Raw genomic sequence first — 27,078 nt, forward strand, 5'->3', positions numbered from 1 at the left:
TCCAGTTGTAAGCGCCACCTACTGGAAGAGACTGAATTAGCATTTTTATTCAGTATATCTACTGTTTTAGTTTAGTGTAGTTGTTTTATCAAACAGAATTTCAAAACTATCTTGATATTTTTAAAATCTACAATCTCCATTTCTATGGAGTAACCGGAGTTCTCCTAAATATGACAATGTTTCATTGAAATTGTTAATTATATTTAAAAATCCTTGATTCCTAAATTTATTTGAATTGATTCTCAAAAATGATCGTTGTTTACAGCAGTACAGCACTTTTACTCTCTCTTGTGCTCTCGTTTCAAGCAGCCAGTAAAAATGACGTTTACCACCCTACCATAACTTCTATCTTTATTTTCAGAGTGGGTCAATGACACTTCCTGTGGCATGAGTTTGACAAACAGGTCACTCATTGTTGGTGGCCCAGAGCCCTGTTGAGGGAGTGAGGTGCTATTTCAGCTCTCTTATCCAAACTAATGACCAGTGCCTCAAATCCGAGGGGCTTTTATCATCTCATTGTGCTGTCTTGTCAGTGATTAAAGAACAGGCTGCAGGGACGAGCTCAGCATTGTGGATGTGAAGTGATAGTCCCTCGGTCCTCAGGGAGCAGACCTTTGTTGTCAATATTCAGTGGCCCCTCAAAACCTAATCAGCACAGGTTTTTACTCATTGTGCCAAGCTGGAATATTACTTGAGTGAAATGAGAGGTGAATGAAGTTGTCAATTAATTTTAACTGGTGTGACACCTAAAGTTTTAGCAGTGATTTACTTTTTTTTTTTTTTTTTTTTTGGTACAAAGAAGCATCTATGTGATGTATTATCAGAATATTACAGTGTGAACTACACTGGTAAGAATGGCAGTTTAATAAATATATGAATATGCTTTGTGCTGTCTCTCAACAACAAAATAAATGAGGGCAATGGCAACAGTAGAACTTAGGAGTTTATCAGCTGGAGTACACTTGTCTGGAAGTTTGCTTAGGGAAGCTGAACAGTATTAAATTCTCAGAACTCAGAGTCTCCTAATGAACTTTATATTGGCCCAGGGGTGAATCTAAAATTTTTTTGAATGTAGCGAGTCACTCTACAAGTGACTCGCATTGGCAAAGTGACAAGCAACCGTTCATTTTAACAGAGAGCAAGCAACTTCCGGTGGCCTCCGTCTACCAGGTGGGCGTGTTGAGCGACATGACAATGTTCAGAATCCTTTAACTTGCAAATGAAGAGCGACTTTCTTGAGCAACAGCCAATAAGAGCACCAGTAGAGCTCACGTGATCCTCTCTCAGCTCACTCAGGGGCCAGTTGTATTCGTGTTGTATATACCTGCACAGACCTGCATTTGCAGCAGGTCGCCAGCCAGAGCGACAGGCAGCTACAAAATTACTGCTAGTCTGAATGAGGCATAAGAAGTGCCATGAACATTTAAAAAAATGTTTTTGATAATTTGGAATTTCCAACATCAGACTTCATCTTCCTACTACATTCAATTCAATTCACCTTTATTTGTATAGCGCTTTTACAATGTAGATTGTGTCAAAGCAGCTTGACATGAAAGATCATAGTACATTGAATCCGTGTCAGTTCAGTTTTCAGTGTTAAAGTTTAGCTCAGTTCAGTGTGGTTTAATAATCATTACTGAGAGTCCAAACACTAAAGAGCAAATCCATCGATGCGCAGCTCTACAGATCCCGAACCCTGCAAGCCAGTGGCGACAGCGGCGAGGAAAAAACTTGACCAATTGGCGAAAGTGAAGAATTAAAAAACCTTGAGAGAAACCAGGCTCAGTTGGGCACGACCATTTCTCCACTGACCAAACGCCTTGTGCAGCAGCGCAGCATAGTCTGAGGGCCTCGGCATGAGTATTCCCAAGTGGAAATAGACATTATAGTTCAAATTACTTAATGCTGTCAATATTAGTATTAAAAACAAATTCTAACATCAAACTTTATCTTCCTATTTCATTTCAGTTGAAATTGCTTAATGCTGTTATAATTAGTTTTAAAAACAAGTGCAATGATGTGACGCTCATAAATAATGCCTATAGGGACACGCACACCAGACGTGATGCGCCATGCCTTTTAGTTTTGTAAACACTGTTTTATATGGGGGAGCACACTGTCATTCAACGTCTCTTTGGATTCCTTAGTAACTCATAGACAACTATGTAAAAAACATGACCGGCTTATGTCTAGCAAGATGGAGGATGGAGGCTGCAGCTATATGATTCACTAAAACAAAGTAGATCATAATTCGTTCGATAGACAGGATTTCCTTTACTAGACAAGATTTTGTTTTGTTAATTACAGGTATATTGTATTTTTGGCCTTACAATAATTTACGGCTGTGCCATTGTTCAATGTTGCCTTAATACCATAGAAAAAACGTAATTTTCCTCATTTTAAAATAAATATTTAGCAACATGTAAACATTGCTTCAAGTGCTAATTAAAGGGAATAGATGGTAAAGATGCAAACAGTTAAATAAGAAGCCTTTTTTTACGCAAATTAATTCTTTATTCAGCATGAGTGACATTTAAATTAGATTAACATTCTGATCATTTGAACTTGCTACTCATCAAAGAATCCTGAAGAAAATGCATCCCATTTTCTAAAGAAAAAGAGTTAAGCAGTCCAATTGTTTTCAACATTGATAGTTAGATATAGCATATAATCAGGGCTTGACATTACTTTTTTGATCACCAGCCACTGTGGCTAGTAGTTTTCCAACATTACTAGCCACTCGCCATTTTCACTAGCCACAATTTTGTTGTTGGGAAAATATATTTTGTATGCATGAATTTGACTTTGGCATGCTAAAATTACTTGATTTTAATTGTGTTATGTCCACATGCCTCCTTAACTTTTTTTTTTAATTTCACATGACTTTTTAGGGCTCAACACTAAGGATTTACCTTTTTTTTCTCTGGCCACACTAAACTAATTATTTCCTTGCCACAAATAAAAGACAGTGTGTCAAAACAAGCTAAATATAGCTGTATACGTAGGCTACACTATTTATTCAACAAAAATATTCTTAAACTACTGACATTTAAAAAAAAAAAAAAATTATTCTCATTTATCTAAAACTATACACAGTAGTTTGTCCAGGCTAAAGGTCATAGATCATTAGGTACTATAGATAAATAGAGAGTTAATTTTCTATTAAAACAATGTTATTGTAAAGGATGATAATTAAATCATATTAACAAAAATAACTGTAAACAAAAGAAAGCAGGTGAAAAACATTCTGTGTGCGATAATGAACGGATGATCACGTGCACGCTTTTAATGTTAGGCCCATTAATAATCTGTTCAAAGAACGGTAAAAGCGAAAGCGGCAACCGCTGTTGCTTACATAAAAACTGGAGCTCTTTAAAACAGCAGGAAGGTGGGTGCATGAGCACTGCTTTTTTCCCAGGCACGGTTGTTTGCGCAAGGAAATGGGAGCTTTTAAGAACTTGCGTGCTTCACATCAGCAGTGCTTCGCTCACAACCTTAGTGAGTAAGGATCGTCTGTGTCTCACTGTGCGCCTGATGATCGTCTCATTCGGTATTCACCTGCTTTCTTTTACTCGCACGAAAAGTTATCTATCATGTTGCTTCTTGGTTGTAAGTTCACATTTGTGTGCATATTGACAAACAATCTTAAACTAATATTCTAATCTTTAGGGACAAGGCAGCTCTGGCAGTTTAAACGTTATTTTCAACCAGCCAGTGTCTGTCTAACCCGCCACAGCTGAAATCTAGTGTTAATGTCATGCCCGATAGGACCCGAACCAGACAGATTTCAGCCCGAGCCCGACAAGTACATTTTGATTGACAGCTTTTTAAAAGCCTGAAACCATTTATGGCCCGACATTATTCCAATGTGCACATGCACACAGCTCTTTTGCCTTTTTCATGAATGAGCCGTTTATTTGTGTTTTAACATTATTTATTCTTAAAATTGTTTGTTCATCTTCCACCAGCCAAGAACATCCATTTCATTTTCCATGACAGCAGTTTCAATGTAGCGAGTGACCTCATCATCTTCCCTGTCAGCTTGCTGTACATTGCTGTTTAGCGCTCTACCGTAATACACCGTGTATGAGCGACCAGCGAAATACCTTGGTGGCTAAAATGACCGTTCTTTTTGAACTGACGGCTAGCCTGACCGCAGTTAAAAATCGCTCTTTTTGACTTCTCCGTCATCATTTGTTTCACCTTTGCAGGGATGAATTTTAATGTTGTAACAAACGATTTGATTACTTTCTCGAGCTAATCGAAATGCATCTCATGACTGTTAATTTACCGTGCAAGCCTTATCCCCGGCCCGACCCCGTCTAAAATAATAGAAATTAAGCCCAAACCTCTCGAGTCCCGTCGGGTTTGGGCAAAGATCTTCAGCTGTACTGCATATAATGATTTCTAAAGGATCACGTGACAGAGCGATGACTGCTGAAATCACTTTTAAAATACATTAAAGTAATTGTAAAAGACTAAAAGAGTCATTTAAAATTTTGATCAATGCTTGGAAAGCATAATAGCATCTAGAAAAAATATTAGAAAAAAAATCAAACCTTACCCAAACCTTTGAATGGTCATTCCTCTGTACCTCATCAATAAGCTCATTCTCTTTTGATTTCAGGAGCAGCCAAACCAGGCGAACTTCTCCAACATCTGCACAGGGCTTGAGATTCTCAGCTTTCTTCTGTCGGTGCTCCAGCCTCCAGCCATCCTCTCTCACTTCAAGCCCCTGCAGCGGGGTATTGCAGCATGCATGACCTGTGGAAACACCAAAGTGTTAAGGGCAGTCCATTCCCTCCTGTCCAGGCTCATGAGCACCTTCCCCACTGAACCCAGTGAGTAGATCAAACTCCTGACTGCTCGTATCTTGTGTTAGAGAATTGAGCGCAGCTGTTGATGTGTGTGGTAAACAATAACTGCATCACTTCAGAAAGTAGACCAGTATCATTATTTGATTGCAAGATACAATCCTGAAAGTCTACAGTCCAGTGGTGTGGTCACCAGCTGTTAACAGACACTCTAATGGGTCGAATGTAATGCAGAATAACTTAAGACAATGTAGTCATAATCGATAACAGGATACGGTGACACTATTAAAGGATTAGTTCACTTCCGTAATTGTTTCTTGATAATTTGCTTATAAGTTACTCACCCTTTGTCTTCCAAAAATTCGTTCTTTTTTCAGTTGAAACGAAGTGAAGGATTTGAGGAAAACATTCATGATTTTTCTTCCTGTAATGGACTCTAGTGCTCAATGGTTTGACTTCTAAACTACAGTTTTGTTGCAACTTCAAACAATCCGTCCATGAATAAGTGTAATAGATATGCCTGTCAACATTGAGATGTGAAAATAATGGATAAATTAAAATAAAATAAAATTTGTTGAGTTTAGAAATAAAACCCACTAATTTTCTTTATCGACATGTTTAGATATTATTATTATTATTATTATTATTATTATTATTATTATTATTATTATTATTATTATTATTATTATGTATGTCTGTTCAAACACACACCCAGAACTCAGTGTCCACTTTCACTCCGCTTCAAATCGCGTGTACGGAATTCGTTTGGAAAACAGCATCTATTTATCATTATGCAGCGCGTCTGACAGTCACCCACCACTACATGAACTGGCTGTTTTGAGGATTGCATAGGAGAGGCGATGGTGCCTGTAATGGAAAGGAAGGGAATCCCATCAATTTAATATTTATTTCAGTGTTTTCATGACTAAATAAATTTAAAGCACAGAACAGATTCACATTTAAGCAAGAGGGTTCCCTGGTGGTTCGGCGGTATGGGTTGCGCATATGGAGGATTAGCTCTTTCATGTTTATTGCCACCCTTCATAGAAAGATTAAAAATATGGGGAAATAATTTTATGGGATAATAGTGGGATAGAATTGTAAATTACGGGAGAAGCCTGGGAAAAACAGGAGGGTTTACAGGTATGGTAATAGCAATTAGTTGTTTTTCAGAAAAATATAGATTAACGATTATTTTATTTATTTATTTGTTTATTTCATTTTAAAATAAAGGAAACACATACTATCTACTATCTATGATTATTTATTGAAAAACTGAAATGAAAACACACACTGCCTAAAACCAACAGCCACTTTTTTATTATAAAACAGTGAAAACAATTAACTTGCACTTTTGGAAACAAAATTAATTATTTTCAGTGTTTTTCATATTAATAGAAAATAAGCAGCATCTCTTCTAAATAAAATAACTCTTGTATATTCTGTAAATAGTATTTTAATAACAGTGCATTTCTTGCATCTTCTTTAAACAAATACTTTAATGTAAATAGTAATTTTAATCTAATAGAAAATATGCCATCTCAAGGCATTTCTGGCACAGCTTCCAGTCATCGTCAATGTAGTGCAAAGTAAGGCTTAAGAATAGGTCCATCATCCTACTTGGCCAGATATCAGATGTGGCTGCAAAGTGGCCACAGATGTATAAATCGCAGTGTGATTGCTGTGATCCACGACACATGCCTTGTGTGCAGTCGTGTATATATAATTCACTCTGTTTGTGTTGCTCTGCAATGAGCCTTCCGAAACGCTAGCTGTCAGGAGGGTTTCATGTTCTTCTGTGTCGAGTTCCTTTTGTTTTCTCTGAATGCTACCTTAATGTAGAAGTAGCTCAAACTCACTCATTCAGAGGCAGGAACCGGTGGATGCGCAACAACTTTCAACCATAAACTTAACTCAAAACAAAAGTTTCCAACAGGAGCTGCTTCACGAGACTCGACACTTGTAAACACTCGCTTCAACAGGCTTGCTGTTCTCCTACGGCTCTCAGCCTCGTTCACACTTGTCAACACTATAAAGCCACAGAGCTTGTGCTACACGTTGTCACGACATGTGGTTACATTTTTTTGAGGTGCGCTTTATCATTGGTGTCAGCCATTGCGAGGGGTATGCGACCGCCTGAAGACTACATTGGACCATACGCATGTGCTCGATGCAGAAGTATAAACAGGAGGAGTCACGTGACTTCACATGCAGTAGGGAAAGTAATAGAAAAAATTGACCTGGAAAAATTTGATCGATTATAGATTCTGAATGCTGATTTCAATTACTTTTTCGATTAATCACTCTGCCCTAATACATATACACATATATACAGTTGCAGTCAAAATGATCAACCTTCATGCAAAATTTTAATACTTTATATGTTTCCCAAGGGCTGTTTAACTGAGACATTCCTCAACACATTTTTAAGCATCATCGTTTTAATAGCAAATCTTTCATTTTATATTTATATCATTTTATTTGCCGAGACCTTTATTTCTCAGCTGGGATCATGTAAAGCCTTCCACATTTCTGTTATTGGTAGAGTCTTTGTTTTTCTTATCCTCCTTGTATTTTTTTTTATAACAGTGGTAACTAAATACATGAAGTAATTTTCTTTCACTATATATCTATTTTTTCTTTAGGCACTTCCTCAGTGGCTTCCAAGTACGAGGAGCTGGAGTGTTTATACGCTGCTGTAGGGAAAGTCATTTACGAAGGCCTCACCAACTATGAGAAAGCCAGCAGCGCTAACCCAACTCAATTGTTCGGTGAGAATTTAATATCTCTACTACCTGACCAAAGGGAGTTGTTCTGGAAGATTGTTCTTCAACACTAAATATATCTTAGGTTTGGATTTTTTATACACTTGTTATGGGGTGCGTGCTTAATATGTATAATTCTGTTTTTGAGATTGGGTTTTGCTTGGGGTCTGCTTTGATAAAATCTGTATTGTATAAAACTGTTTAAAAAAAGTGACTTTGTACATTATTGCTTAGAAGTTAGTAGGATTAAAAACAAATTGTAATACTTGATACTTATACTAAAACTATTCAACTAAAATTGGAATCAAGGCAAATTTCTGTAGCACATTTCATACTCAACGGTTATGCTGTAAATAGACAAGAATAAAAGAAATATAAAATAAAACCAGATTAGAAAACGCATGTTATTACACTTAGATAATCATTAATAGCATGAAGCTAATCATTTTTAGCACTTGGCTTATCATTGTTACCATAGTACACAGGAAGTCCTATTTGCTAGCATGAGTCAAACGAGCCAATACCCAGATCTCTGCGATGCTCTGTTTTAGAGATATTTCTGTTTTTAAATGGTTGCTAGGTTAGCCTGTTTTATTGCTATGGGGACAATTGAGAGCTTAGTGATGATACATCAAAGCTTCTTGCCAATAGGAGTGATATAAATCAACCCCAATGTCAAAAACTGGACTTGGATTTAATGTAAAAACGGCTTGCCATATTTTTTGAAAATGTAATGCTTAATAAGTGTGAAAGTGATGCATGCAAAATGGCTTGCCATATCAGAAAAAAAATATGGAGTTTAAGTCAAAAATGGCTTGTCATATTTTGAGGAAAGTAATGCTTGGAAATTATTTATTGGAAAACTAGAAGTCTGATAAACCTGAAAAGATAAAGCAACAAAATCTTATACAGAACACAGGTTTTGGCCAAATTTGGGAGTTGTATATATTTTTTTATATGCCCGGATTATTAAAATGTAATATTTAACATTTTTTATTCAAAAACGAGAAATCTTATTGGCATGATGAGATATAGCATAAATTTTGAATGCAGAAGGCACATTTTGACCAAATGTGGGTCTCGTAGCATGAACGGCCTAGGAGGAGATTCGTTTGTTTTCGAGGACAGAGAAGTATAACAGTATGTTGGCTTTCTCAAGACAACATAATGATTAAAAACAGATAAAAAATGTGTTCAAACAGGTTTAAAATTAATTTAAAGAAAGAAACTCAGTGCTCATTCAGTAAAGGCGCAGCTGAACAGATGTATTTTAAATCCTGATTTGAATGTGCCAACGGCACATCTGATCATTTCTGGACCCTGATTCCAGCAACGGGGGGCACAGTAGCTAAAGGCGAAGTGAACTCTTAATTTTTTCATTTACTCGATCCTAATGATCTGAGTGATTTTTCTAGGTTTGTATTCAGTGAACATATCTGCAATGTATTGATGTCCTAGGCCATTTAGTGATTTATAAACAAGTAATAATACTATCTATCAATACTAAAATAAGTTTATTCTGAATCTAACTGAAAGACAGTGTAAAGACCTGAGGACAGGTGTAATGTGCTCTGATTTTCTGCTTGTGGTCAGAATCCTGTCAGCAGCGTTCTGGATGAATCAAAAGCAATAGTGAAGTCATGTTAAAAATACAAAAGATTTCTATTTCTAATAAATGCTATTCTTTTGAAGTTTTGTGCTCATTAAAGAATCTTAAAATAAAAAATTTAGCAATTACCTGCTATTAAAAAATATATTAATCTCATCTATCAAAAGATATAGTAAAGACATTTCTATTTTAATTAAATATTTTTTATTCATTATAAACTTCATCGAATAATCCTGAAAAAGTACATCAGTTTCTAAAAATATTGTTTCTAAAATCACAGATTTTAAAAATATAAAAAAAACTTTAAAAAATCTCCATATCAGAATATATTTTAGAGATTGAGTAACACTGAAAGCTGGTAGAACACTTCTTTGCCATCACAGAGTAAAAATACCATCTTTCTAAAATATTACTGAATCTTATCATCTCCATTTCTGATGTGTGATGTCTTTTAAAAAGAAACACTTAGTTGCTTCACAATTTACAGCTCATCTTTAATTATTTCATAATTGAAAAGTGCAAACTCGACTGGAAAACATTCTAAAAATACGAGTGTTTTATTTCAGCCTAAAATGGCACAGTTGGTCAATAAATGCCTCCTGATTCTGCTCTGGCAGTGCTCTAGAGTTACATTCACCACTGATGCACTGTTTGTGTCTCCATCGAGGGTGACTTTTTACATTCATCTTTCCTCCCCTGAGCTGTGATCTAAGAAATGCATTACTCATACATTTTTTTTTTGTCCCCATCCATACCCGGCAACTCGGTTAAATTTCTTCAGAAACGTCCTTGTAATACAACTACAGGGACAAAGAAGCTGCACCCAAAGTCATTAGCAGCGCATGTCGCTAGCTGTGTCTGACGGTGTTGCGAGGGCAGCGGGGCGTCATGTTACTGGCTTTTCTCCTCTTTGCTTCCAGGAACGCTGATGATCCTGAAGTCGGCCTGCAGCAACAACTCCAGCTACATCGACCGGCTCATTTCCGTCTTCATGCGCTCTTTGCAGAAGATGGTGAGAGAGCACCTGAGCCCGCAACCCAACCCTGGAGCCGCTGAAACCAGCACAGGTGATCATTCCTTAGATCAGGGGTTCTCAATGTCTACATGAGAAGGTCCCAATCTAAACTTTTATTAAGGTCAAAGTTCTGAAAAAATTGATATTAGATAACTTGTTTTTAAAAAACATCCATAACAATCATCACAAGTCAACAAGTTTATTTTTCTTTAAATAAAGTGGCATTTGCATTCAAAACACATTAAATACAACTGCACATGTGGCAAAAATCATTAATATAAGTGCATTTTTGTGTAAAACACAACAAAATGTAGGACCAGTAGTATCTGGATGCAGCCATGATGATGCAAGCTGAGATGCTATGTCAGACACAATGCACTCAATGGAGCGAGTGACCTCACTGTGAGGGCTAGGGTTAGGGGTGGGGTTAGGTGTGGGCATTAAAAAGCAATGCACGCAAAAAAAAGGTGAGAAATACAAAAGGTGTGTAATGAAACTCTAGCTGTTATAGTTTTGCGTCCCTTATATCTGTATTTTGTGGATACTGCCGTTTAAAATGTTTCGTTTTATAGTAAAATTTCAAATTTCCACTCTTTACAATTCCAATTGTCTCATTACAAATCAAGCAGAATGATTTGTGCTGGCTTGTGGCAGAATAAATGCATACTTATCTGTCCATTCAACTTTGAACTGTCTATTCTCTTCATCAAGTTTTCTTTTCTGTGAGACATGTCTTCGTCAGTTCAAATGATAGCTTTGCTGCGGTGTGTTAAATCAGGTGCACGCGATTAGCCCACTCGATCACGTGAAGCTTCGTACGATCACTGATGGTCACTGATCATGACAATACGCAGGCCTTCGATTTTTATTTCAGCTCGTATTTTAAATCAACTAAACCAGTGATGTCAAACTCAATTCCTGGATGGCCGCAGCCATGCACAGTTTAGTTCCAGCCCTGCTTTAACACACTTACCTGTAGGTTTCAAACAAGGCTGAAAGACTTAATTATTTTGATCAGCTGTGTTTAATTAGGGTTGGAACTAAACTGTGCAGGGCTACAGCCCTCCAGGAATTGAGTTTGACATCCCTGAACTAAACAGTTGATTTACAAGGTTAATGCATTTATCAGTAAAGGAAATCCATAATTTGAATCTTTTACACATGGTCTTGTAATAAGAAATGGACTAGGGTCTGGATTAAATATCCTCACTATCGGATCCAGACCAAAGACCGGACTTTGAGAAGCCCTGCCTTAGATGCTGGATTAAAGGGTTAGTTCACCTACTAATGAAGACTTACTCACCCTCAAGTGGTTACAAACATTTTTGAGTTTCCTTTTTTTGAACACAAAAGAAGGTCTTTTGAATAGTGTTAACAATGTTGGAATGTTAGAAAACTGTAGGCATTGACTCCTATAATAGGAAATACCAATACAATGGAAGTCAGTGGTTACTTAAAAAAAAAAAAAAAACATTTTTAAAGAGGTATTTATTTTTTATTAAAAAGAACAAGTGAGCAAATGATGACAAAATTGTCAGTTTTAAATAAACCGTCTCTTTAAGGTTATTTTCTTCACCAAAGATACATAAATTCAATTCACTTTCAGCAGCTTGACATAATAATAATTAATATGCAATTATTATTTTTATTTTTATTATTTTTGTTATTATTAAAAAAACATCAATTCAAACAAATAAGAAACTGAAATAAACTTTATTATTATTATTATTATTATTATTAGGGGCCAAGCTTCGCAGGTGTTAAGGCACCTGTTGTTTTCATTAGCGTTCCTATTATTATTCATCTTCTTCCGTTTCTTCCGCCGTATTTGAATGACAGCCCATATAACGGTATGCGGGAAAATTGTATAATTTGGCACAATGACAGAGGGCAGTGTTAACATGAACCACAGCAAACCTAAAGTTCTTACTCAAACTGTCTAGCGCCGCATCTTGTTCAAAGTTTCACTTATGTTTATTGTTATAACTTTTGAACCGAATGGGCTGCAATCAAAATTCAGTTTTTCATCTGATATTTTTCACTCAGATTCAAACGCACCCTATGGCGTCATTTTCCATCATGAAAATGTTTTCACTATTTAGAATTTTCTACAAAACATGTTTGATGGAACTTGTCCTAGGCCGATTATCTGATTTTCACCAAAATTAAATCACATGATCTACAGACCATGCTGGTCAAAATTTATGGAATTGATAATAATAATAATAATTATTATTATTATATACTTTTTTTATTTCACTTTCTTAATAATGTTGGAAATATGAAGAAAAAATAAACTACATGACTAAAATCAAGGAGATTACATGATGGAAAAGAAGTCTGCTTAAATTTTTAGTCATGATTTATTAGTCAGGGTTTATTCACTTAGCAAAATGTCAGCTTCTCAAACCTTAATGTATGTGATTGAATTATTACATTGTAACAATGAATGTAAAAAAATTATTGAATATTATTTTTTTGTATGAACAATTAGTCTGTGTACACGGATGTATTCCAGGTTTCAAGGACATTTATTTTTCATGCTTAGACCACATTATAACAATATAAAATCTTGAAAATTATATCCATTTTTAAAAATCATTTGCAAAACAAATAAATACAAAGATCTAATTTCCTAAAACATGACATGTATTTTTCACTAAATCCTTTAGTGCGGCGGCAGTGCCACTCACAACGGTAATGGTCATATTGAAGTATGACCCACTGTAGGTATAAAAAAAAGTGATTTATCATGAATTCTTATCGAATTCCATTAATTTAAATTCCAAACTGAACAGGCAGCGCAGAGGTCATCAGATGTGTTCTTACATTGATGGCACTCAGAGGATCTCTACATCATCTGAATCCATCCTAATTGGCTGCTGTCTAGAAGTGAATGCATACTCTATGCTCAATTGAAACCGTTTTGTGCTTTACCACTGACCTCTTTCTATCATTAACACATCTGCACTTGGTTAAAATCACTTCCTCCCTTCCAGGAGGCCGTTTCCAAGCCTTTAAAGATTTCGAGCTTGCATTTGCTTTGGAGATAGAATATGGAAGGCAGCTGAGGATAGGTTAAGATCTACTGCTTTGTCTGACAGAACGGGTCCTCTACATCAACTGACAGTCTGTCTTAAATTTAGCCTCCTGACAATATGAAGAGAAAAATATACGCTTTTACCAGGACGGTTTTAATCTTGTTGTCTGCAGTCATCTGGAGGAGTTTAAAAAGTGGGCAGAGAGACAAAAAAGACACGTTGTCACCTTGGAGAGCAGGGTGTGTGTGCTTTAGCGTGCGCTGTCCATGGTTGACCACTGGGTGCTGCAGGAGGGCCAATCAAATGTTTGGAGCCAGGCCCACAAATCTATCCACACCGAGAAACATCTTCCGTGATTGAAGTCAAAAATCTCCCACTGTGTCCAGCAGAATATCAAATCCAGACAATCCCATCTGCTCAGTGCCTTCTAGATGTTATTATGGCTTTTAAATGGTACATTGAGATGGGATTGAACAGACATGTGCACATTCACACATGCCGTCTGAAAGGGCCTCATGGTGCAATGTCACCCTGACACAGTTGCCCCAAAATCTCCTCACAGCACGAGTCTGTGGTGAACTGGAAATCAGCCTCTAACACATTCTTCCCCCAGTGGTTCAACTCATCAGAACAATCACATTTTACCTTGAGCAAATCAAGCAGAAAATACATTCAGAGGCCAGACTAAACTCATAACCCACCTCCTTTCTGCTACTGCTCTCCATGCTAAAACTCAATCACATTTTCCCCCCGTTTTCAGCATTCGTATTTTATGCTTCATATCTTCAGCTGTCTTTTACAATTTTTTTAATGCAAGTTCAATGCGTGCCTTTGAGATTTATGTAACGTTTGGCTGTGTATGTGAGCTTGCTTGTAGTTTTTCCTCTTTGTTTTGGATTTGTAAAATGACAGAGGGCCTGGGTGTGTTTTTAGTTGAGTCATGAATTTCTGTTGAATATCCATTTTGTGTATGACTCATAGTTTTTGTTTGTTTGCTTGTTTGGTGTAGTGACGAGCGAATTGGTCATGCTCAGTCTGGATCTAGTGAAGATGAGGCTCTCAGTTATGAACATGGAAATGAGGAAGAACTTCATCCAGGTCATCCTCACTTCCCTCATCGAGAAATCTCCCGATCCGAAGATTCTTCGAGCTGTTGTGAAGATCGTGGAGGAGTGGGTGAAAAACTCAGGCAACCCTATGGCCACTAACCAGGTAAACACTCTTACATTGATATGTTACAACAATGACTTTGGTTAAAGTCTGTTTGTTAGAAATCATTTGGGAAAAATATATTGTAACTGAGAACTTTCTCAGACCACAAAGACCATATAAGTTAAGCAGCACAAATCCTAAATTACACCTACTGTGCAAACTACCCTGGACAATGTGACCTAAAATCAACCTTCATTAATTGAACACTTTTATCACACTTTATTTCAACTATTGATCAGTTATATTATTTTTCAGTTTAATTATTATAATTAATTCATTAAAGATTTGTGCTGTAAACATACTGAACTATTTAATATTGGACATATTTTTCTAGCGAAAGAGCACATTTCTAATCTGTGATATTAAAATTAGGGCGATACAGGAAAAAAATTCTCACAATAAAATTTTTTTATATAATTTGGTATTGATAATTATTGAATTTTTTTTACAGTCCATTTAGGATCATTAGGATTTTTTAACCATTTTATTTTAATTTACCAACATTACTTAGGCAAATAGTTTTAATAGTCAAAAACCAAAAAAATAAACAAAAATATATTGTCTCATGTCTTATAATAAAATAAACAAGTGCTAAAGAGACTCAAATTTAATAAATAAAATGTTACAAAGTGTATGCAACCAAAGCAACTTTAAGGTTGATCAACATCTGTAAGGTGTCTAATATTCACACAGTAAACTACAAACCCTGATAACAAAACAAATTATGATAAATCTGAGCTTTTAAGTGAAGGAACCAACCATCATTATTCAAATACACATTGCAACATTACAGGTTGAATGACTACATTACCCCTATGCTAAAAACTCTTTCAGATGGGGTGCTAGTGGCTAGGATGAACAAGAAAAGAAGCCAAAAAACCACTCTTGACACATGCTTACATCCTTTTTATTTATAATCTCTTTACTGCTGCTTGCCATGGCACTCATTTCCGTGCATGTCGTTATCCTGACCTGAGCTGGTGAAACCCAACCAGAGTCCATTCACATGTTGCGTCTAAAAGCATGTGAAAAGTGCGAGCACATGAATTCAGTTTCCTTCACCATTTTTAATGTGCGTTCCTCTGGCGTCTCTCATAACTAGGCAACCATCAACCATTTTCTCAGAGGATGACAAACGAACAAACTATTGCTGCAGTTCTGATACTAGTTTGTATTTATGAAGAGAATGAAAAAGCACTGCAGTGTTTGGGTGCTCCGTGTTTGGCATTATTTTCGAAATGTGTATATTGCATACAATGTGTGAAGCAGATTGGTTAGTTCTACTTGCGTGAATCAAGACATTCTGAAGTGTTTTTACTAGGTGCGTCTGTAAAATGCCATGGGCCTCGATTGGAAATAACCCATAATCTTACTGGCATTCCTTCCAAGGCACGCACCTTGCAGCCACATTTTAATAAAGCTATAGCGCTTCATACCGAAACTTCATACTGAACTGTTTTATCGTTATTGACTATGGTGTTCGGTGAATAAATATCAATACCGTTTTATCGGCTCAGCCCAAATTGAAATAATGTAATGAAAAAAAAAGGAATAAAGTAAAAAAATAGAAAACATCTCTTGCAAGCAAAATGACAATTTATGATCAAGTAGAAAAAAACTTGTGTCTTATCTAAATGAATATAATTTTAAATAATGCTCATCACAAGTGAACAAATGTTTTAAATGTGCCTCTCTTTACAAAAATATTTCTTTCTATATATTCATTCAAAGTTTTAAAACATCAATGAATGTAATATTTTGTATTTTTTCTTACAATTTTTTAATTGTGGAACTTGCTGAGATGAACCCTGATATATAAACGAGTAAGCTGGAGGAGATTAAGTGATGCTTTGCATCATTTTAAAACTAATAAACAAAAAACTTAATAAAAATGTGCAGCATGTTAAGTATGACATTCTTTTTTTTTTTAGTTGATGGTTGGGTTACAAACTGCTGCTTATACAGTATGAACAATGCACTCCTTGTGCTGTCAGTGAAACTCAAGCCTTCAGTCTGTTCACACACTCTATAGTGTGTTTTTAAATGGGAAAGTATTAACAGAATTTTTAAGAGAAGAACATTAAATAACTGACATGGGGAAATTGCATTAGTTAGGTTATGAATTTTGGTTTTGGTTTATATTTAAATAATTATTATTATTTTTGACAGACCTATAAATATATACTTGGCTTTTTTAAATGTCTTGTGTCCTTTTTCATTGGCCAAGCACTATGCAAGAGGCTGCATGACGGATATCTATAACAGTCACAGTTTGTTAAATGCAACTTTAAAAAAAAAATGTAAAAGTTACATTTGGAGACCAGCATGAAATCAGTAAATCATTTATACAAGGGTCTTTGCATCAAACTTCAATTTTGAAAATCCAGTTGGCTTAACATAAAAACGTAACCTTTTTTTTGTTTGTTTTATTGTTAAGCTTCAAAAAAAGCTAAATGAAATGTTTTAATTTAAATGCTATAATTTAGTTTAAATTGTACATACTGTTACCTGACGGATAGAAGACAATGCAGAGAGTTTGGTAAGCAAATCAAGGCAAAGGGAGATTCTGCTTGACTAGTGTATTCAGCATTGAACTCCACTGTCTTATAAATGTGATTATGTTCTTATTCCAATAAGATTCAAAGTCAGGTTTTGAATTTATTTGTAAATATTATTAAAGAAATTTGGAAATGACCCATGGCAACTTTAATGTAAAATATTTTTATATGTTTATCTTAGGCCCACGGCTCTCAATGATATTTTGTTTTTGGCCCTTCCTACGAAAAAAGTTTGGACTCCCCTGGCCTTAAGCGTTCGGAAACTGAATACTGTATATGCGACGTTAGCTTGGAGGTATTTCCATCTCTTGCATTCACCTTTTTGTTGCAAAATTTGCAAATAGCCTCGTTCGTGTTTACCACCTCTTCCTTCTCGTTCAGTCGAAACCCGAAATAATACTGCCAAACTGCAGAAGTTGTGTTCTCTTTCAAGAACAGGTCACTTAGTGTGTGACACGCCATCTTCCCCACCTCTCTCTTTCTCCTCCACGATGTCCCGTGATGACAACCATGCGTACGCATTCTTAGGCATTAAATAAATTATATTTAATATTTAACCATTGTCACCCATGTAAGTGCATTGTTTTTTATGACGGTATAACAATATTGAAATTGAAACCATTGATATTTTTAGATCCCGTGGTATACCATATTACCGTATTTCCACCCAAGCCTAAAATCCAGTGTGTAGCTGATCATCTTTCATAAAGGTTGATCACACCAATGGACCATTGGAGAATGTGACACACAAATCTAAGAGAAAACCTGTCAAATGTAACCAGTGTTATTGTTTGCCATATGCATCTCATGTTTAGAAGTCAGTTGTCTGTGGTGTGACGTCTGAGGCGTAGACTAGCCACAATGTAGTGCAGACTTGGCAAGAAGGCTATTGAATGATGAGGCACTTAAAAATAATAGTCGACAGCAAGGTCAGAGAGAGGATGGAAAATAGTCATTATAACTGGACCTCAGGGAAGAGCGCTTCATAATAAAAAATGTATGACCGGACACCTTAAAAGACCATTTAAATCTGTATTTATTTATTTACCCTTTAATTATGTAGTAATTTACCCGTTTTTACCAATTTTAACACTTTAGAAAGTAAAGAGATTTGTCTTTCAGTTAACAGTATGCGATCTAATATAGATAAGAGGAACTTTTTCTATTTATTTAATTTTTTTATTTGTAAGGTGAATTATTTCTGCAGCCCCAAACAAAATTGCAAAAAAATAGTGTCTCTTTCTGTTTGCAAAAATAGTGTCTGTTCTGCCTTTATTTATTAGTGGTCTTATTAAAATAATCCCATCACAAGCTATGTTACCAACCACCTATTTTTATGCGCATTTTGGAAAAAAATTTAAAATGTGCATAAAAAACATATGCGCATAACTGAGTAGGATAGATAAACTTTTTATTCGATAAGAAAAGATGTGCATGAACAGTGATGGAAACAGTTTTACTGAACAAATTCCAGTATGCGCATTGAAAAAGGTCATGTGATTTTGTTGTAAGAGATCATGTGAGGATAAAAATGTGTGTGAATGGACAAACCAGCAGGCTGAGCACATTGTAAAACATCAGATATTTTGTTTTAGTCATTCTAAAACACCTCAACCGTTTCAGTAGTAGTGTTATTATCTTATTAATGACTTCCAGAACCAAGAGCATCTGTGCTCCACGTCTCACGCCTTCAAACGCCACCACGCGTTCACTGCGTGTCAGGATTGCCTTCTGAGGTGCAAGTCATTTCTTAAATGAAGAAAAGATTCATGCAGCTTCTTCTACTGCAGCGAATTCAATTTTTACTGTTGATATTTGGCACCAGATAATCAGGAAGTTCCGATTTTGTTCGCTTTAACTCGTTGGATGGAAACACTTTAAATCACTTTATTTGCACATTTTTTAAGTGATATTCCAGTTTTGCTCTTAAAGTTAATTCACAGTTTTGAATGGAAATATAGCTACAGACTCCAAAGTTGATTGAGAAACGAGCAAGGCTATGTTTTTATGGAACCAAAATCTTTCAGTGGAATGAACAACAAAAGGCTTCACCTGATTCATATTTTATGCATTTATGTTTTAATGCATTATTGTGTAATTACATGAGTTCCAACTCTGTAAACTTTCTAACCTCGCAACAGTAAACCAGCCTCGCGTTAACCCCGAATCGCCCCGCGTTAAACATTTAAGCTCAAAGCCTATCCAGCTGTAAATGAGGCATTGTGTATTCAGTGCGCTGTGGCCCGGACAGCTGAACCCAGGTGTCTGTTCTGTTAGCCCAAGGCGAGAGAGCAGACAGGGAGAAAAAGGAGCCGAGCAAAGGTGCTGCACGGCTCTCCTGATAGATGAAAGATAAATGGACTGTATCAATCTGTTCAGCCCTCTCCTCCTCCTCCTCTTCACCTCTCTTCTCCTCCTCTTTCCATTCCGCTGTCTTATTCTCCCTCTTTGTCTTCGTTTCTTTTTCTTAGGTGCCCAATCCAAGGGAGAAGTCCATTTTGCTTGTGAAAATGATGACCTACATTGAGAAGCGCTTTCCTGACGACCTTGAATTGAATGCCCAGTTCCTGGACCTCGTTAATTATGTCTACAGGTAATTACGCCGATTAATCACGGGGCTCTCCATCCATTGCCATTAGCAACAGTACTGCGGCTGGTGGGTGGTAGGCCCTGTTTTGATTGCTAAAGTTGAGACTGGGGGTGTTTGACGGCTGAGGGGCAAGAGGCATTAGAGCCCACCATCACCCTGTGCAAGAGTGTATTTCTACAGTGTTGACAGCAATTTATCCTGGAGAGAACACATTGGCCCAAATCACGGCTATAGTTGACACATGCAGTCCCCAGTAGCTTTGCTTTTCTAAAGACCCACCATGTTGTTTATAATCATGCCGCATTTCATGCTGTCTCTGAAGGGAAATACAGCATCGCATTGCTGCCTTAGTTTACACTGGGAATTTATTTATTTGTTTAATGTAAATACAGCATTGCATTTCTTAATGGGATTTTATTTTATTTTTTTCAGAGATGATAACCTCTCTGGAAGTGACATCACGTCCAAGCTGGAGCCAGCGTTCTTGTCAGGGCTGCGGTGCACTCAGCCGCTGATCAGAGCAAAATTTTTCGAGGTGTTTGATGCTTCAATGAAGCGGCGAGTGTACGAGAGGCTTCTGTATATTTGCTGCTCGCAGAACTGGGAATCCATGGGCAGCCACTTCTGGATCAAGCAGTGCACTGAGGTACAGACACAAACACATAGGATAGGGTACATTTTTCATTTGCTATGGAATTTAGTGTAGTCATTGGTTATGGCCAGTGTTGGGCACATTCCTTTAAAAGAGTAATTATAGTTACAGTTACTAGTTACTTCTCACAAATAATAACTGAGTTAGTAACTGATTTGCATAATTATAAAAGTAACTACTTTCTTGGGAAAGTTACTATTGGGTAACTTTAAAAAAAATCAAATTTTTCAAATGACTATAAAATAAATATAAAGCCTTATATGCTAATTTACACTATTTTAATGTTGTTGTGGGACAATGCGAGGAACAACCATAAAATTCCTCATATTATACATATTAACATTACTATAGTTGCACAATTAATTTTTTAGAACTTTAAGGGAAAAGTAGTGCTTCTATTTCCAGTTTGCAAAAGCTAGCTTTGAACTTGTTGAATTTTCCATTGTTCTGACCTCTGGTCATTGGTGTGTACGGCTGACTGTGTGTGTGCTACTCTGTCTCTGATTGTCAAACAATGCAAATGTACTCTATCTAAGCCAATCATCACTTTCTCAGTTACACCACAATCACAAACACACCAATCATCATTGCTGGTTGGTTATGTGTCCCGCCCCGAACACACACACACACACACACACACACAAGAGAAAGAGAGGTCCTACGGCTGAGAGAGACGGAGCTGGCATGAAAACCCTTTTGGTGTTTTCAATTAGAGTAACGCACATTTTATTGTCAGTAATGGAAATGGTGTTGTGACAGGGGAAACAGTAACTCATTTGATTACTCTACTGAATAAAGCATCGCCGTTAATAACACCATTTATTTATAGCGCTGTTATTCCCATCACTGGTTATGTCTTAAGTTGTTGTTGTTTGTTGTTTGTTTGTTTTTTAAATGAAAGCAATATATAGACAATAGGCTAAATATGCAAAGATGTTGTACTTTTTTATGCAAGTACCTAGTAGTTAAGTAAGGGAAAAAGTACATCCAGGCGGTTGTTATCACAGCTTATTATACGGTTGTCTGGAATACTTGATTTGATTGGTCAATCTAAACATTCCAAGGTATGTTATTCCCCATATAACAACCTCTGAAACTAATAACACAGACTTATCTGGGTTCCTTGAATTATCTTCACTTTACATCTAAATTTAAATGCTTGTTTGTCATGCTACCTTTGTTGACTTTAGCGCCATCTTGTGATTGAATAATGTCTAGGTTAGTGTATGCTCCATTCAGCCATTTTTGTATCTGTCAGCTTTGCATTAAATTAAAATATTATTAAAATATTACAGCTCACAACAGTGTTCTCTGTCTAATTTTTAATTTCGACAAGCAGGATAAAGTACATTCAGGCGGTTGTTTTTGCAGAATAAAGCCTGTCTGAGCCATAACAGCTGACAGAAATGAAAACGACTGAATGGAACATACACTAACCTATACATTATTCAGTCACAAAAAGTCAAAAACAACAGAGTGGCAGACAAACATATAAATATAGGTGTGAATAAACAGTCAAGAAGATTTGAAGTGCCCTGATGATCCTGATTTATTCGTTTCAGCGGTTGTTATCAGGAAATATAATAACTTGGAATGTTGTGACTGACAAATCAGAATTAAGTATTCCAGACAGCCATGTAATAAGGCCACTTAGGCTACGTTCACACTGCGAGGCTTAGTGCTCAAATCTGATTTTTTTCTCAGATCTAATTGTTTTTGCATGGCTGTTCATTGTGGCCAATATCAGATTTGCAGTGTGAACAGATCCTGTTCCTAAATGCTGCTAAGGAGTAGAGGATGTTTGCAGCACAGAATGATGATGCATGTTGCTCAAAGATTATATAAAAGTTACATGAAATCCGACATAACAGTTCCCATTGCGGTCGCATTGCAAAACATCAGATCTGTGTCTGATTTAAGACTACATATGAAAGTAGCACAGATCTGACCTGAAAAGATCAGATTCCATGCGGTTTGGGCTGTCACATGAGGGGGGAAAATCTGATTCGGGCCACATTTGCCTGCAGTGTGAACGTAGCCTTAATGTAAAGCATGACAAAATGGTATACAGCAATTATTATTCAAAGAGTAAAACATTTGTTTATATGGAGCATTTTTCATTTTCCTTTACTATTTTAGGGATTAAATGTCAAGATTGCATATGTTTTGTATTGCATAGGTCTAAAACACTTTTTTGATAATTAAAAAAATCCCACCTGTAAGGATGTTTTAAACGTTCAATTAATAATTCTTCCTAATACACAAAATTAAGTTACACAGGAGCTAATTGCACCTTGCAATCTGTATCATTTTAATGTCACAACTGACCCCTTGATGATTTCATCAAAACTTCAGCTGGGTTTTAGATAATTATTCTCTGAGTGTTAATGCATTCACCATGATGTAACTGCTTTGGCTTTTTTTTTTTGGCTGCTCCTGCTCAAGTCAGGTCACAATCCATCAATCTCTGCCACAATCAATGCTACTCTGGCTCTTCAATTATTAATGCTGTCCTACACACGGCGGATGTGTGCGCGATTCATTCTGCTGTGATGAAGTAGAAGAACATTCACCGCTGGAGCTCTACACCCTGTGTCAAGCATTTGGACACACGTATGCTTAGTGGTTCAAAAAACTGGCAGCTGTTAAACAATGCTGGCTCATGGAGGTGTCATTTATGTGTGAACGTTAGCTACTTTCTTCCACGCGATGTGATCCTGACAGAAGGAGCAGCTGTTTGCGTGTGTGTTTGAGGATTAGTGGCAGTTCAGAGTTTGATTCTGTCGTCTCTGCTTCACAGCTGCTGCTGGCGGTCTGTGAGAGGAACACCACCATTGGCACCAGCTGCCAGGGCTCCATGCTCCCCTCCATCACCAACGTCATCAACCTGGCCGACAGCCATGACCGTGCAGCCTTCGCCATGGCAACGCATATCAAACAGGAACCTCGTGAGAGAGAAAACAGCGAGACCAAGGAGGAGGTCAGCTGTGCCTTTCTGTGTATACAAACATCTGTACTTAAATGCTCCTTTGTGGCTTTATTGCCTAATTAAGCCAACTTTGGTATCAACTTCTAAAAGGTTGAAGGTTTAATTGCATTAGCATTAAAGGGATGTATGCATTCAGATGAATGGAGTAGGGCTGCACGATATTGGAAAAATCTGACATTGCGATATTTTGTTTTGCTCCAATATATATTGCAATTTTAATATATTAAGTAGTACTAGTAAGTGCTGTGCAGTTAAACCTCACTCCTCTAACCTCTAAAGGTACTCTAGCGACAGACTCTAAAGGCCTTGGTCTTTAGCCTCTTGTTAGAGTGAGCAACTAACTCCCATGCAAAGAATTGCCAGTTCTATCCCAGCTCGGAGCGGGTTGGGTGGTGTAGGACCGGCGAGGTTACACATCTGCATGAATTATAATACATTACAAGCATAAATAAATAAACAGTGCTTTATGGTTTTCTGGGCAGTCTAGCAATATTCAAGTACATACATTGAACAATCAAATGGAATATGGTGGTCATTGTGCAAAAAATTAAAAATAAGATCTTTTTTTTAATCTTTAATAATCTAATCCTGCGATGTGACTATTGCAGATACACAGATTGCGATATCGATGCTCAAACAATATATTTTTTAGCCCTAGAGTGGAGTATTTATTTGGTTCCTTTGTTTTAAACCTTTTAAAAATTTTATAGTGTATATATACAGTGGTCCCTCGTTTATTGCGGGAGTTACGTTTTTAAAATAACCTGCGACAGGGGAAATCCGCAAAGTAGTCAGCTTTATTTTTTACAATTATTTTAAATGTTTAAAGGCTGTAAAACCCCTCACTACACACTTTATACACATTTCTCAGTCAGGCATTAACATTTTCACACTTTTCTCTCTTGTTTAAACACTCTCAAAGTTCAAACTTTTGTAGAAAAACAAGTCTAGTATTATAGAATTAAAAAATCAAAGATCAAAACCTGTTTTCGGGCGCAAACATTCATCGCTGTGAGCAAAAGGTTGATAAAGCTTTATAGCTTTAGTGCGGATAATATTGGCATCCAACATAATGTTCTTTTTCCTGCAGTCACTGATCCACAAAGTGAAAGCAGACTCTCTCCTTAAGGGGGTCACAGCAAATGCACCGCGCACATGACAGTTGGAAGTAGACACAGATGAGCACATTCGCATGTTATTTAAAATTAAATTAATCAGATGGTGCTCTGTGGTGCGACTGAAATATGAACAGTGTGCCGAGTCGTAGCTGGGCACCGCAAACAGCCGCCGACTTGCGGCACCGGTGTGCGTAGCCTGAAATCTATATTTGCACGTGGTGCCTTTACGATGGTCTTGCTGCGGAGTGTTACAACCCTTTTTGCATTCTTGTTTAAACACACTGCTTGTGATCGAAAATATATGTTAATTAAACATAAAATGCCTGATACAGAACGTAACTGCATATACAAAAATTTACATATGGCAAAAGCCATAAACTATTATGCTACAAACAATACAATATGGCAGGAACAGTGAGAATTTGATGAAAACAGAACACGCATGAATGAATGTCCAAACAGACATTTTCATTCAGAGTCTCAAAATGTCACATAAAGCAAGGATTATATTGTCCAAATGTAGTGACCAAGTGCGAATAAATGTATCAGTTGTTGAGTAGCTAAGACATGCTAAATATTCCAGGGGAATAGTCTCTTGACTTATTGAATGCCATCCTTTCATGGAAGGGGGTTTATCATTGATCGATGACATCAAAATGTTCTTCCTGGCAGCAAAAGTTAACAGGCACAACAACCGTTGTTCATAATTGTTCCGAATTAGTTTGCAAGGAAAACCCAGGAGAAAGGACAAAGTCTATATCCATGTCCAGACCAAAAATGTTATTTATTTGAGATATGTTTCTGCGCCAGTAGGCCTGAATCACTTGACAGTCCCATATGCAAACATATTTTAACATTTTTAATGCTCTAGTTTATATATATATATATATATATATATATATATATATATATATATATATATATATATACACACACACACATTACATTTACATTTAGTCATTTAGCAGACGCTTTTATCCAAAGCGACTTACAAATAAGGACAAGGAAGTAATTTACACATCTATAAGAGCAGCAGTGAATAAGTGCTATAGACAAGTTTCAGGTGTGTAAAAGTCTAAGAAGCAAAGCATTAGTAAAGTTTTTTTTTTTTTTTGAGAGAGTACAGTTAGTGGTTTAGCCAGAGAGGCAGTTAAGATTATAGCAGAAATATCAGTAGTAGTTTGAAAAACAAAGAACCTTTTTTTTTTTTTTTTTTTTTTTTTTAACACATAGTTTACACACAGTTTTTAAGTCATCTGAAGTTTTTCCATAGATGCGTATCCTGTACATATTTATTATTGATGTCTAATATTAGCACAATTTTATAATGTCATAATGCTTTTGCTGTACTTAAAGCAGTTAAATAAAATAGCTTTGAAATGTATTTGAAGTTTTTCTGATTATTTTCTTTTAGCTGTAATTCAGTTCAAATTTGCTTTTCAAATCTGTATCCTTCATTCGGCCATTCAAAATTAGCTTTCTCATCTTAGTTCCAAATGTCTGGAGTTTGTAGAGGCTTGTTGTAGGTCTAGCAAGTAAGCACTTCCCATATTTACTGTTTTTCTGACCTCTTCATCTGTAGGATGTGGAGATTGACATTGAACTGGCACCTGGAGACCAGACCAGCCTCCCCAAGACCAAAGAGCAGGCAGAGAGAGATGCAGGCAACCAGCTGCATATGCTTACCAACCGCCACGACAAGTTCCTGGACTCCCTGAGAGAGGTCAAGGTGAGCAACACCCTCAACATATGCCATCCTCATGAGTGAAAATAAAGCAAAACTTTAAAAAGCAAACTGGTTATGTGTAAAGGACATATGTGAGAATGAGCCACATGGAGAAGTCATACAGCGGTTCGAACATTGTTTAAAGGGGTCCTATTATGCTCTTTAAAAAAAATCTAGAACATGCTCTCATGCTTAGTGGTTCGAGAAACACATTATTTTTCACATTATTAGATTGCATTTTTCCCAGCCTTTATGAAGTCCTGTTATCCAAAAACTAGACGAGTTGTGATTGGTTGACTATTCCAATGCATTGTGATTGGTGAACAGCTTAGACCATGTTTCAGTACTGCCATGCCAAAGTTCTTATTGCTCCAGTAAAGTTAAAATCAATTTGAGCTGGATTCAGGCCCTGAAAATATTGATCAAGAGGAAACATTCATGCACAGATATTGCATGGCATTTCACTTTTTTTTTTTTGTTGCCTAAATCATGTTTTTCATGATTTACATTTTCTAGTGTTGTACACTTATAAAAAACGTTTAGCATTGTCCCTCAGCATTGACGTTTGAATTACACTTATCTGAATGGGCAATATGCATTGGGACTTTTAATTTTGAATAAGCCAGCTTGGTCATGAACTGTCATGACATCTGCTTGTTAAGTTGTGAATATGGAATACCGTTTCTGGGTCTAAGCCACTACTCATTTGAATTGAGAAAATATTTGTTTATGACCACTTTTTACTCGTATAACACATTAAAGTAAGTTTTATATACACTTTCTGGCTAGCGGATATTAGGCATGGGTATATATACTGCAGCTGTGAATATAAACTCCCCACTTTTAAGATCTGGTTTGTTTCCTGTTTGTTCACTGCTTGATTGAGACACAATGTAAAATGGGTTTCACACTAGATAAGAAACATTTCGGTAAATGCTATTGTTATGTGCCATGTCTATGTATTTTTAAATGGAGTTTCGTTGCTCTCC

The 27,078-nt window shown here is 36.5% G+C and overlaps 1 protein-coding gene across 2 annotated transcripts in view; it reads left to right on the forward strand.

Annotated features, from left to right (window-relative positions):
* trrap (transformation/transcription domain-associated protein) overlaps positions 1–27,078 on the forward strand; it is a 185,343-nt gene that overhangs the window by 82,990 nt on the left and 75,275 nt on the right. For both annotated transcript variants that reach the window (XM_056469966.1, XM_056469967.1), the window contains exons 44-51: positions 4,628–4,841; positions 7,460–7,585; positions 10,109–10,255; positions 14,254–14,456; positions 19,486–19,607; positions 20,037–20,250; positions 23,057–23,236; positions 25,946–26,092. In XM_056469966.1, the coding sequence (XP_056325941.1) occupies positions 4,628–4,841; positions 7,460–7,585; positions 10,109–10,255; positions 14,254–14,456; positions 19,486–19,607; positions 20,037–20,250; positions 23,057–23,236; positions 25,946–26,092 (1,353 nt within the window). The remainder of the gene's footprint in view (positions 1–4,627; positions 4,842–7,459; positions 7,586–10,108; positions 10,256–14,253; positions 14,457–19,485; positions 19,608–20,036; positions 20,251–23,056; positions 23,237–25,945; positions 26,093–27,078) is intronic.

This window comes from Danio aesculapii, chromosome 12, assembly GCF_903798145.1.
Source record: "Danio aesculapii chromosome 12, fDanAes4.1, whole genome shotgun sequence".
Taxonomy (NCBI): Eukaryota; Metazoa; Chordata; class Actinopteri; order Cypriniformes; family Danionidae; genus Danio; species Danio aesculapii.